General features: G+C 35.8%; 1 protein-coding gene across 1 annotated transcript in view; it reads left to right on the top strand.

The window, feature by feature from the left end:
- Positions 1 to 14,365, top strand: part of LOC107711915 (cadherin EGF LAG seven-pass G-type receptor 3-like) — a 44,514-nt gene that overhangs the window by 13,772 nt on the left and 16,377 nt on the right. The window contains 12 exon segments of the mRNA XM_016517004.1: positions 4,623 to 4,845; positions 6,035 to 6,145; positions 6,398 to 6,491; positions 6,688 to 6,845; positions 6,973 to 7,136; positions 7,717 to 7,842; positions 7,999 to 8,168; positions 9,243 to 9,351; positions 9,354 to 9,424; positions 9,649 to 9,763; positions 10,306 to 10,447; positions 12,748 to 12,868. Of these exon segments, the coding sequence (XP_016372490.1) occupies positions 4,623 to 4,845; positions 6,035 to 6,145; positions 6,398 to 6,491; positions 6,688 to 6,845; positions 6,973 to 7,136; positions 7,717 to 7,842; positions 7,999 to 8,168; positions 9,243 to 9,351; positions 9,354 to 9,424; positions 9,649 to 9,763; positions 10,306 to 10,447; positions 12,748 to 12,868 (1,604 nt within the window).

Here is a 14,365-nt window from a genome sequence, read left to right as displayed (position 1 = left end):
AGAAAGAAAATTTTTTATATAACTCCGACTGGATTCGTCTGAAAGAAGAAAGTCATATACACCTAGGATGACTTGAGGGTGAGTAATTTGTGGGCTAATTTTCATTTTTGGGTAAACTAACCCTTCAAGGATCCTTCTTGCTTGGTAAATGACAAAAATGTGAATTTATTTAATAATTTTTGTCAAACTGTCAAATATAAATAATCTATAAACAAAAACTGCTCTGTGGATACCAACTGTGGATATACATTTTTAATTTGCATTTATTATGAAAATAAAAAAAATATTTAAAAAAACAAAGTTTTTTTTAACCTCTTGTTATTCCTGTAAAATTTGCCTAAAATGCCTAAAAAGGCATACCCAAAGTAAATTGCATGCTGTTCTTGAACCTTTTGGAGTATTTGCATGGTTTTGGTCTCTTTTGAAAGGTGACACTCTGAGGTTTGTTCTGTTTAGGACAACTAGGACACCTTAGAGTGTCACTGTAAGTCTTTCTGGTATTGAATAATAGAACTTTTAACACACTGAAAAAGGGGGAAAAAACATTCTGCCTACATTTGTAAACAGATGCCTGCAGATGACTATAGCTGGGAGCTATTAGCTGGAAAACACAATGGGCTCACAGCATGAAGCCTTGTTGGCGGTCTGACAAAGACACTGATTGTAACTGCTGTGTTGATTGTATCTTAAAATGGTTTGCATCATTCGAATCACAATTGAATCACAATCATTCGACTCTCAGCTTTCCAAAGATATGCCACAAAGGTAACTCTCAAAAAACATGCAGTGTACTGTGGGTGGTACAGTGGAACACTAACAGGATAACTATGTATAAAATGATTAAAAATTGAGTGGCATGTGTCAAAAGTCAAAAGTTGGTTGGTTGCCCCCATGATTGGTCTGCCAAATGGCTTTTTTTGTTGTTTACTTGATTGGCTAATGGATAAAGTAAAGCATTTGACAAAACAACAAAGAAAAGCAATCAGCAAATGGACAAAGAAAAGTAAATGGCAATAAATATGTATTTTGCAGTTTAAACATGATTTATTAATTTATTATTTATCTTCTTTTTTAAACATTTATTATATAAACCATAATAACATTTATTACATAATAAAAAAATATATATTTATTTCTTATTATGTTTAAATTATCAATTTGATAACTTATTTCTTAATTTCTAAATTATCCTTCCTAGTCCCCCATACATTTGGACTGCAAATACGGGTAAAATATATAGACTTACCTATAAATAGACTTGCTAAAAAATAAATAGTCATGGTGTGAGCAATCGATCTTGCCATTTAAAGACTCAGTATTGAAATCTTTCAAAGGAATATCACGATAAATAGGAAAATCAATATTTCAACCCAGCCCTGGCCATGAGCGTCTTCAGTGTTTCCAAATCCAGCTACTAGTTCTTTCAAAAAAGCACTTGAAAATTATGCAGCAGCCTGCCAATCAAACGATGCCAGTTTTCTGTGAAATATGCATCAGATGGCCAGTGAAAGAGCTGTGAGCGGTCTGTGGGCACACCATCTGATGCTGAAACTAGACGGTGGCGACTAGTGGTACAGCACAACCGCTAACCAGTTTGTTTTTCAGTGTATATGTGTGGCCATGGGGGTTAAACTGACCTAAACTCTCAGCAGTGAAGTCAGTCTGAAGTTAAATGAGCAACTCTTAGTAATACAAGCGCTGCAGTATGAGAGAAAGTGAAAGAGAGAAAAAGAAATCCAACGGAAGGAGGAAAGCAGGGGCAGATACAGGATCCCCCGAGGGCCGTACCATGTGTGTGGTGGGGGTTGGGTAGAGAGGGTGGTTTAGCCCAAGAGGAGAAGAATAGCTTTGATGAATTAAACATCATTTGAACGAAGGGGAGAGAATACATTACCAAATATTCTGAGGGGATGGAGTGGATAGGTGCAGTGGAGGAGAGCGAAACTGGTAGAGAAAGAGAGGGGAAGAAAGAGGGAGAAGTGCTCTTAATAGTAAGTCAGGAAGTGAACAGCTGGAGAAAAGAGAGAGAGCGAACACCTGACACAAATATAAAAGGACAAAAGTATCTAGAGACTGAAGATAGAGAGACTAAAGATGGAGAGATATTTGCAGAGAGGGTTTTAAAGCCTTTCCCTGCTGGTTTTTACATGATTTAGAGTCAGCTGAGAATCAATGGAGATTTGTTTAAGCAAGCGTTGTGCAAGTTTGTGTATTGGAGAGCATGTGTGTTCCTAAAAGCTCACCTGTCCATGTAGAGATAACTGCGCTTGAATGCTCTTATCGTATATGTAGGTGAATATCTCTGTGTGCCATCACTTGTATTTGTTGTGGATATGTGAAGACAGTTCTATTTTTCTCTGTTTGTTCTTGGACTTTAGGATGAGAACTTTATACCTCATTGAACACAGAAAGAGTGTTTGTATTTTTGAGTTTGAACATGTTATGTTTATGTTCAAGTTGTTTGTGTGTGTTTCTGGCAGTTCTGGTTGAGGAGTTTAAAGAAATTGCTGTAGGTCTCTGAATGTGTGTCAGGAAGGGCTCTGTGTGCAGGAGCAGTCAGTGTGAAATGTTTTCTCAGAATTGCTTGTGTTCATGTCAGACAGTCCATATGGTTTAACTAGAGCCAGGGGCATACACTTTGAAAAGGGATTATGAGACATGTTAAATAATAAAACATTCTAAAAGCCATTTAATTCAATTCAAATGATACATCTTGCAATATCAGAACACTGTTATACAATCAGCACCACTACTGACAAGAAACTATGTAATTATGCAGAATAATCATACATTCTGATCCCCCCCCCCAAAATATATATTATACTATTCAGTTTCTAGGGAATGTTGGATTGTTGCTAGCAGTGTTCATTTTGACAGCAAATTTTGATTTAGTTCTGACTTAAATGCCATTTAGTTTTAGTCATATTTTAGACATTTGAATTATTTTAGTTTAGTTTTAGTTGTCATAAGATTTAGTTGACTAAGTCTAATGGGTTTAGTTAAATTGTAATGCTGTAATATCTGTCTTTAGCTCAAGGGGACGTTGGTCAGATTTAATGCTTCTTTAGAATCTTTTAGTATATTAATTTATCATTAGTTATTTTAGGCATTAGTTATTCCCTATTCCCCAATTTATGATTTTAGTTAGTCAGAAAAGTTCAATTCAGTTGGTATTCAGAGGCCTTTGACCTGCTTATGTATTTTTATTTTCTGCACAGCAACGTATTTTATATGGCTTTTGAATATTCAGTTTGGTGCTGTCAAGAGGAATGTGTGCTAAAATCCTTTTCCCTTTGCAGGTGATATGTTTGTAAGCTATGATGAATATGCTAATACCTCTTGTTGAATATGCAAATAACTCTCAGTCTAAGTAGCCAGTAGGATAAAGGCTGGACTGAGCTTCTCTAAATTCTTGAGTCCATGTGTCTTGAGGGTTTTGGTGTGTGTGTGTGTGTGTGTGTGTGTGTGTTTGTATCTGTAGCTGGTTTGCAGTGAGCAGTTACTATCTTGTAAACATTAATGGTATTTTTTTGCCTGTGGTGTGTGTCTATCCATATGTGTGTCCTAAGGCATTTTGCTTTGTGTGTGTATTTCTGTGGTGGGTCAAAGTTTGAAGTGCTTTTAAAGGCAGTATTTTCACACCCACTAAAGGGAGACGGAGATGTCTACATGTGTGTCTGTGCCAGAGGTTTGTACACGCCATGCACATTAACGTGCTTTAATTAACTGTTGCCAGAGGCTCACCAATACAATGCTGAAACATCACAGCTCCAGAATCTGGCTCACATTTGGCTCAGCATCATAAAGCCTAAGGGCAGGATCTGCTGATGTTTCAAAACCCAAACAACAAGCTGCTTTATGTAGTGTGTGTGTGTGTGTGTGTGTGTGTGTGTGTCTGTTATTGGTCCATTGGGACATTCCCGTCTACAAGTTTTTACAGAGCTTCTACACATCACTAACGAAGTATGTGTGTGCGTAAGATAGACCCCTGCTGATACACTGATGGTACAATTTATAGGAATTTTATCCCAATGTGTCTTACAGACTGATAAAAATACAGTCATTAATGTTCAGCTCTTAATATTATACATAATGCTGTGTGAAATGATTCTTGTATCAAGTAAAAATAGAACTTCGTAAAAATGGTTATGTGATTTGGTCCAATTCACTCCTTATTCCCAGCATGCACTAGGCTAGGGCATGAATAATTATTAGGTTGCGTTTTAGAATGTTTGCCAGGTTGATTTAAATTTTTGTTGATGGTTTTTTTGTTGTTGTCACATTTAGTAACTTATATTTTTCAACCTGTAAAATAATTTGATTGTGGTCTAAATAAAATAATAGCTGACTGTGAGCTTGCATTGGGCTTGCAAACTAAATGATTTAAGAAGTATAAGATCAGAAGATTCCATAGATTTCAGTTTCATGCCAACTTTAACAATGTTATTATTTTATTAGTGTTTTTTTTATTATTATCTTTAAAAAGATCAGCACCTAATTTTTGTAGTGCAGTACAATTTTCACAGTTAAACAATATAAAGGAGTAAGATTGAATTGAATAAGTGTATATCAACGTGTGCATGTGTGTATTTAAAATTTCCTGTTTTCTTTGTCTGTCTCAGGGGAGCGTTGTGAGTTTGACCGGCGTGGTGGCCAGTGTGTGGCAGGCATATGTCGTAACGGCGGTACATGTCGTGAGCTCTCCGGAGGGGGATTCAGGTGTGAGTGTCCTGCAGGAGGTTATGAGAAGCCATATTGCTCTGTCACCACCAGATCCTTTCCGCCAAAATCATTCATGATGTTCAGGGGGCTCCGTCAACGATTCCACCTCTCCATCTCTCTCTCGTGAGTACACACATTGACACACCTGTTATCTGGTCTTAGGTCATGTCAAGTCCAACATTTTGACAGAGATGACCAAGATTTTCTTTTTAGAGTAGTATGATTTATGATTTAAAGAGTTTTTTTTTTTTAGATAGGAGAAATTATTTAAAAATAGTAATAATATAAAATATTACCACTCTTTCCCACACTTTTAAATATTATATATGTAAATATCATAAATCTTATTTTCTCCTCCGTGATCTGTTTCTTATGTTCTCTCCTCTCGCTTTCATACTCTCTCATAAGAAAAGCTCTTTAGCACTCTTTCTCTTCTTTCATCCTGTTCTGGTTTTTTCCTTTCCCTTGTGAGTGCTATTTTCTGGTCATGTGTTTGATGCGATTGGTCAGGGTTTGGCTGCTGTGGCACAGAGGTAATATAATGGTTGTTTGTTGTAATCTCCAGAGTGGCTAAAACATAGCTATTTTATTTATTAACATGGTCAAATATCAACACATCCAGAAAGGGCACAACCTTCTCTCATCTCCCTAGACACGCTAGAATATGAAATCCTTCTCTTTCTCTCGGTTAAAGTCTTGCCTCTCTGCACCAAAAGATAACCATTGTGCTACAGTGTGCAATTTAGAGACTGACCATGTCCTATAAAAAACTCTTTTAAATCTAAAAGTCTTTGCTCAGTAGAGCATAAACAAGGGCCATCTCTCTCACAGCTCAGGCCTTTTGTCAGCGTTTTGTCTTGACCAAACTAAAAGATGTTTAAAGTGAATCTGTTTGCTCTCCAGAGAGGACGTGCCAGCTATAAATTTATGTAGCAAAAAGAAAAATTATTATTCTGACTTTCATCTTATGTGCATCCTAAGAGAGTGCTTCAGTGCTGAAATATGTTGAAAGTTCATAATTTAATGAAAGATTTACATGAATAACAGAAATGTGAAGTAAACATATAAGAACCCATCAATATTACTATAAATGTGCATACTTTTTGACTTTGAAAGTTTTAATGGATATTGTTTGCTGAACCACTGCCATGAAAACTTCCTATGTTGTCTAGATATCAAGTGGGATTACTTTAGAGATCATTTTATGCTGAGTGTACTCTTCTCAGTTTTGCGGACATCACATTATAAAACTCTAAATGGACCTATATGGAGTCATTCCAGATCTTTGATGAGCATTAAATGTGTTTTGTAGGTTTGCCACATTGGAAAGTAATGGTTTGCTCTTCTACAACGGTCGGTTTAATGAGAAGCACGACTTCCTTGCTTTGGAGATACTGGATGGACAAATGGTTCTTAAATACTCCACTAGATCATTAAAATTTACAATATTTCACAATATTACAGTGTTTACTGTGTTTTTAATAAATACATGTAGTCTTGGTGAGCAGAAGAGACTTTCAAAAAAAAAAAAAAAAAAAAAAAAAAGAGGGGGGTGGGGGATTTGTGTATTCAGAGAGTTTAAATAAATCCTGGACCCATCTATGATCTTAATATGGGATTATAATATAATATGAAATGGGTAATTCTGATGTGGTGTGAATCTCTGTGTGACTTGCACAGGTGAGTCATCTACTCAGGTGAGTCCATACCTGCCTGACAGAGTGAGTGATGGCAGCTGGCACACCGTTCACATCCACTACTACAACAAGGTGAGAAGGTCCTCTGAAGAAGTTTGCCTCCTAAATTGTTAACTATTCCTCTGATATTATAGACTCCCTATATACTTCCTCTGTAGATTATAGCTCCTAGATACTAAAGGAGCTTTTTGTAACAGTTGTTATTGTGTATTCAGAATGTGTCATGTGCTTTGTGTACTTATGAGGACTGGTTTGTGCTTGTATCTAGCCAAAGCGTAGTGTGAGCGGTGACGTTCAGGGTCCGTCTGATGAGAAGGTCGCTGTCTTGAGTGTAGATGACTGTGACACAGCCGTTTCTCTGAGGTTTGGCGCTCAGCTCGGCAACTACAGCTGTGCTGCACAGGGAAGACAGACCAGCAGCAAAAAGTGAGTGCGCACACCGTCATATATACACATTTATATATGTACACTTGAAAAGTGTTGGATGTGTGTTCTCAGGAGAACACATTTATCATCTCTCTCATTCTCTCCTTCTGTGTTTTTTTTCTCACAGGTCTTTGGATCTGACTGGCCCGTTGTTTTTGGGTGGAGTTCCTAACCTGCCTGAGAATTTCCCGTTTAGTACAAGAGAATTTATTGGCTGCATGAAAGACCTGCACATTGATAACAGACCAGTGGACATGGCAGGATTCATCGCTAATAATGGCACTTTACCTGGTGTGTGTGTGATTGTTTACAGTGTGTTGATCCTGTATTTGTGATTGACTCTCATGATGTCAACATACACTACCATTCAAAAGTTTGGAGTAAGAATTTTTGGTTTGATAGAAATGAATCGAAAAATCATTAATCAAAAGTAACATTGTAAAAAAAAAAAAATGAAATGATGATCTTTCAAACTTTCCATTCATCCAAGAATCACAGTTTCCTTAAAAATATTAAGCAGAACAACTGTTTCAACATATACTAATAAGAAATGTTTCAGCAGCAAATGATCATATTAGAATGATTTCTGAAGGATCATGTGTCACTGAAACTTTGCCATCACAGGAATAAATTACATATTAAAACATATAAATCTTAAATGCTAAAAATAGTTCACAATTTTACTATTTTTACAGTATCAAATAAATGGTGAGCATAAGAGACTTGTTTTTAAAAACGTTTTGAATGGTATTGTAGAATTCTGTGAGCATTTGTGGTTATTTTGCCTTATTATTGTTTGTTATTATGCTGATTGTGATGTTTCTGTGATTGACTGCAGCAGTTGTGAGGTAATGCTCTCTGTCTGTATTAGGCTGCAGTGCCAAACTGCCTTTCTGTAAATCAAACCCATGCCAGAATGGCGGCACATGTAGGGAGAGCTGGGAAACATACTCCTGTGATTGCCCTGTTGGATTTGGAGGGAAGGACTGCAGCTTAGGTGAGACCCACATAAAAATACAAAACCCATAAATACATCAAATATTTCTCTGTTGATCTTTAAGTGAATATTAAATCAGAATGCCAGTATCAAACAGGAACTATTACTAAATGTTAATGCCATGATGATCGTGGTGTTGGAATGATTCTTTCACAGTGATGTCCCACCCTCATCGTTTCCTTGGAAACAGTGCGCTGTGGTGGGACTTGAAAAATGAAGTCTCCATCACTACGCCCTGGTACATGGGGCTGGTGTTCCGCACCAGATCAAAAGAGGGAGTTCTCCTGCAGGCTCAAGCTGGACAATACACCAACTTGATCTTTCAGGTATGCACACTTACAAACACACTGAGTAACATTCAGTAATGCACACAGAAAGGAAAAGTTGACATTTCAAATTGTTCAATTTGACATTTTGAATTATTAGACTTTCTTTGTTGTATTGATTGATTGATTTATTTATTTATTTATTTGTTTGTTTTCTGGAGCCAATCAGGTGAAATGTTTGGCCACCAAAGCAAAATTAATAATAATTTTTATTTTTATAATTATAATTTGATAATAATGTTTACATTTAAGTTTACTTTTACATATAATTTAAATTTGAAACAATCATAACTGTTTTTTCTTTAAATTAGATAATCTAATTGGTGGAAAGAGGAAGTTATTACAATTTTTATTTTAATTACAATTGTTTCAGTTGTAGTTTTTTAATTTATTACTATTTTTTATAACTATTTCATCTTCATTTAATAAAACAATGACACAAATTTTCATTAAAGGCAAGTAGAATCAAAGGATTGAAGCCTCCATAAATTATGAACCAAGTTATTCCTCCTGTGTAAAAGCTATACTATTCTATTGCTCTCTGGCATTAAGGAAAATCCTGGGCTTGTTTGCCTTCAGATATTCCAAGAAATGTCTGAAATAATTAAGAGCCCGATGAAAGGAAAACATGATCTGTTTTGGAAACAAACATTTTCACTAGAAGCACAGTGTTTATTAAATAATGCTAGCTTGACTTCCTATAGCACTTTGAAGTAGACAATTATGCGCCGAGCTCCAGATGATTAGATGATCAAGTATTGCTCTCTGGCATTAAGGAAAATCCTGGGCTTGTTTGCCTTCAGATATTCCAAGAAATGTCTGAAATAATTAAGAGCCCGATGAAAGGAAAACATGATCTGTTTTGGAAACAAACATTTTCACTAGAAGCACAGTGTTAATTAAATAAAGCTAGCTTGACTTCCTATAGCACTTTGAAGTAGACAATTATCCTCAATAATAATTGTCTACTTCAAAGAGCTAAAGACAATTAGCTCTCATATCCTATGCAAACAATAAATGAAATTGAGTAATGGTTAATTATTAAAACCCTGATTTGTATGTGTCTGATTCCAGGTGGTTTCGGGTCAGTTGGTGTTTTCTGTGGCACGGGGTTCAACTCGGCCAGTCAGGTTGAGACTGGATCAGGTTCAGGTGTGTGATGGACGCTGGCATGACCTACAGCTCGACGTGATGTCAGGAGTGGCAGAGAGACTCGATATATTGCTACAGTCCGACTGGACTTTGGACTGTATCAGGTACACACATACACTCACACATCTAACCCCTATTATGTCGCTGACTGACTGTTATAATCCCATGTTGTAATCCATAATCTGGAATATTGGATCCTAATCTTTCTGGATTAAACTACAAATCAGACACAGGTCGCTGGTCTAGTGATTAAACACTATGGACTAATATAACCTCACTTTCTCTCCATCTCTTTCTCTGCCTCTCTTCAAATCTCTCTCTGTCACAGGGAACAGTCATTGTTGGGAATGAGATTAATGGTGTAAAGGTGAAGCACCTGCATGTGGGTGGAGTTTTAGGGTCAGGAGAGGTGCAAAATGGGATACGTGGCTGCATTCAGGTGCGTCTTTGTAACTTTCAGTCATTTTTTCATTCTCTTTTTATAATAACCTGTGTTGATCTCAACTGTGCTCACCACACTTCTGCTTCTGCAGCATTCTTTAATCTATGAATTATTGGTAGTTATGAATTCCTAATGGTGTTATTAGATTTTAACAAGCAGACTAATAATTAATGAAAACTTAGATAACAGACATAATATTAAAGTTCCTTCAAATGTGCAGCCAGCAAAGCATTTACCAAGTAAATTCCCATTTATAGTGTTTATTATAATTTCCATTTAATTTATTAGAAAAAAGGACATTAATTTTATTATTATTAATTTAATTAATAATATTATAATTTTAATTGTATTATAATTCATTTTATTTGTGTTTTTTAAAGATGTCTATGATGCTCAGCAAGGGGTTTGATCAAATTTATTTGATCAAAAAGTTTAGTCACAGTGTTTATACTTTTCAGTAAAATAAACCTAAGAATGGCTGAGAAAGTACTTTAACATTGAAAAAAGTATTGTTTTGTAACAGTTTACATTTTTCATATACAGGATTCTACGGTAAAAGCTGTATGGATGCATGTCAGCTGAACCCATGTGAAAATCAAGCAAAGTGTCACAGGAAGCCAAGCTCCTCACATGGATATATCTGTGACTGTGAGGACAATCACTATGGACAGTATTGTCAACACAGGTACACATTCATACACACCACTTGTATGCACAATTACATGAGCACAAATGCACACACACACATCCCTACTGAATCATTACATGCACTGAAAAAAATGTTTTCTTAAATATTGTTTTTGTCCTGCTCAGTAGCAATATTTTAACATACTTGAAAGAAGATAAATTTAGGAAAAAATAGTTTTTTAATAGTTTCTTTCTTTCTTTTTTATTTATTTATTTTCCAAAATTTCCCCCCTTGTTTTATTTAGAAATCTATTCTAATTCTAATACAGTACAAAAATTATTTTACTTCAAGTTATATTCTCTGGAAAAAAGTCTTTTTATTTTACACAATTTTGTTTTTCAAGAAAACATAATTTTTCAGTTTTTGCTGGGAAACAAGACAAAAATACTGAAAAAAGGATTTCTGCTGCATGCCTCGGTTATCTGTAACTCCTCCCCTTGTCCCGCCCATAGCCAATGCACTGATGAATGGGATAGACACACCTGTGTTTGTGAACCAGGTAAGATGTGGATTATGATCACTGGATACAAAATCTACAGAATTAAAATGTTTAATTTACATACAATAGGGTCCAAATGTTTAAGACCACTAGAGAAGATCTATCTTCTAACTTAATGGCATTTTTCATTACAATTTATATATTTTAATGAAAAGTTGCAGCACTCGAGCTGCATGAACTTTACAAGTTTGTGAAATATTGGTGATCATGTTCTCCAGCATGATTTGAGAAAGATCCAAAGAGCAGCTTGTGCTTCAGTGGAAGAAGAACATCTTGCTGTCTAGTTTCTTTCTTTCTTTTTTATTTATTTATTTTCCAAAATTTCCCCCCTTGTTTTATTTAGAAATCTATTCTAATTCTAATACAGTACAAAAATTATTTTACTTCAAGTTATATTCTCTGGAAAAAAGTCTTTTTATTTTACACAATTTTGTTTTTCCAAGAAAACATAATTTTTCAGTTTTTGCTGGGAAACAAGACAAAAATACTGAAAAAAGGATTTCTGCTGCATACCTCGGTTATCCTGTTGCCCAATTTATATATTTTAATGAAAAGTTGCAGCACTCGAGCTGCATGAACTTTACAAGTTTGTGAAATATTGGTGATCATGTTCTCCAGCATGATTTGAGAAAGATCCAAAGAGCAGCTTGTGCTTCAGTGGAAGAAGAACATCTTGCTGTCTGCACAAAGGAGTTCACATGATCAATCACAAATTTACTTATTCGATTAAACTTAGAAGCACAAAATTTTACTTTCTTCTTTCTTTTTGTTTTAAAACATTCAGTATACTAAAATTTTACTTATTTCTAAATTGGTTATTGAATCCCACATGTATTTTTTTTTTTTTCAGTTTTCAGTGTGGTGTCAGACGTCTGTACAGTATATATGTGTATTAATAATACATAGAGCATGTCGGTGGTTTCTGTTAACAGTCTGATAGTTCACCCAAACAGAGTACATGATGATATACATTTACAAGTGCTTGTGTTGGTAAGAGCTCCCATCACATCTAAATGAAGATACAGACTAGTTCACTTCACTATCATGCCGTTAGAGTTGCATCAGCCCAGTGTTATTAATAGTGCTGTGCAGAAAGAGAAATCAAAGACTCCCCTCATAAACTATGAATTAATTTCTCAGACCTCCCCCTGGTAGAGTAAACCCACACGTACAACATCTCTCTCTCTCTCTCTCTGTCTCTCCAATTTTTCAGTTTTTGCTGGGAAACAAGACAAAAATACTGAAAAAAGGATTTCTGCTGCATACCTCGGTTATCCTGTTGCCCAGTTACTTTTATTCTGACTATAATCTCTAATAAGTTGACAAGCAAATGTACCAGTATGATAATCAGTGAGAAATGGACAAAGACTTTATCGATGCATTCAGATTTACGGCTGAATTTGTGTGCATGTGTGAGAGTTTTCTGTCACACTAATCCAGTGTTCAAGCTTATCCGAAAGGCTGGATGTGTATGGCGAATAAGTTTTTGTTCATGTTAATAATGCAGTTGTTCTGCTTAGCTGCACGTGTGCGTGTGTGCTTAAGGTTTGCTAGCTTTGAACGGATGAAAGTAGACTTAAGTTTACCGACAGACTGTGACTCATGTGACCCTAATTCAACCCCTACCTCAAACACACACATGCTCAGCCAAATCCTTTACAACATCGGCAATCTCATCTCATCTTTTATCTGTTGGCTCCATCTCTCTCTATGTCGCACTGTCTCGCTCTCCATGTCAGATCTGCCCTAGATACATAGGTATATGATCAAATCTAACTGTGTGTGTGTGTGTTTGTAGGATCGAGCAGCAATGTCCTCTGGGTTGGTGGGGCAGCCCGACATGTGGACCCTGCCACTGTGAAGCCAGTAAAGGCTTTGACACGGACTGCAATAAGACCACTGGACACTGCCACTGCAAGGTACATGCACACTGTTATACTGTATGTTAAATGAATAGGTCATCCAAAAAATAATAATAAAAAATAAAAAAATCTCAGATTCATGTTAGATATATATATTACCGTTTGAAAGTATAGGATTGGGAAGATTTTTTGTATGTTTTTGAAAAACATCTATCTCTCTCTCTCTCTCTCTGTCTCCCCCTCACACAGAATGTTAAGAGTGCCTAAATTTAAGAACAGAAATATCTCTCTCCTTCTTGCTCTGTTGTTTGTTAGATTCCCATACATAATTTAACAGTTTTAATAAGTCTCAGTACTGCAGCCTGCTAGTTGAATGTGTGTTGAATAAAGTTGCTTTTTTTCTGAGGACTTTATGGTAATCTTGTAGTGACTTCTGAAGGATTCAGAGCAGTGGAAGGCTTCATCAGAAGAACATATGATTGTATTCCTGCATTCCATTTCTGATTAGTGAGCTTTTTTCATTCATCTTAATAGGGTTTGCACACACTTTTGCACAGTAGTTCAAACATCTCCCTGCTGAAAGAGAGCGAGAGAGAGAAAAGGGGTTATTGTGTCTTTTGATCAGTCGTCATGCAGATGGAGGCTTTTCTGTATGACTCTAGTAAAGGAGAGATCAAGGCTATGCTGTTTTTATTTTGAAATGTAATTTATTTCTGTGATGGCAAAGCTGAATTTTTTTGAAAGCCAGTCTTCAGTGTCACATGATCCATGAGAAATCACTCTAATATGCTGACTTGCTGCTCAAGAATTTTTTTTTATTATTTTCAATGTTAAATCTGTATTTTAACTTGTTTGGTGTGAACTGTGGCAATATAAGAAAAGATGTCTGCAAGCTTAGATACATAAACCCTCTTAGAGGGTTCCTGTAACATAAGACAAGGCAAGCACAAGTCTACTCTATACACTCCATAGGAACACGGCCATACTGTCTCAGTATCAGCAGTCACAGTAAAAGCTGTTCCAACAACCAGCAGCTTCATAAACATGCTGAGTGTTATGCTCCTCAGAGAAAACTTCATGTTCCTGACCTTCTCAGAGGTTCAGGGGAGTAAAAAACGAGTTTCTCAGGAACAGCCTGTGGTGAACCTACAATGCATTTTTTTAAACACGCATTTTACATTTATTAGGCACATTTCCAGCTTTACTTTATTTGCTGTTTTATTTTCAAAGAATATACTATGTAATATATAGTATATAGTGTACACAAATAAAATGGGGAAATGAGTGAGAATAGGAATTGGAAATGTTGCATTACAGATGCAAACCTGAATTGCCTGCCCAAGGCAATCTATAAATTGAAATCATTATTTGGACAACTACAGCTATAAAAATGGCTTTTTTTAGGTTATGAAGTTGCATAAACTCTTCTTAGTAGCAGCGTGTTATTCTGCAGTTTTCCTGTATACAGTATTCACAAACATGCATTTTGCTAGTATGTACAGTTAATACCTTTCCATTTTATTCTTTAAATGGTTATAGTCAAAAACGAACATG

This window comes from Sinocyclocheilus rhinocerous, unplaced genomic scaffold, assembly GCF_001515625.1.
Source record: "Sinocyclocheilus rhinocerous isolate Xijiao unplaced genomic scaffold, SAMN03320098_v1.1 scaffold1168, whole genome shotgun sequence".
Lineage (NCBI taxonomy): Eukaryota > Metazoa > Chordata > Actinopteri > Cypriniformes > Cyprinidae > Sinocyclocheilus > Sinocyclocheilus rhinocerous.
The sequence above is the reverse complement of the archived record's forward strand: the minus strand, read 5'-3'. Positions and strand labels throughout refer to the sequence as shown.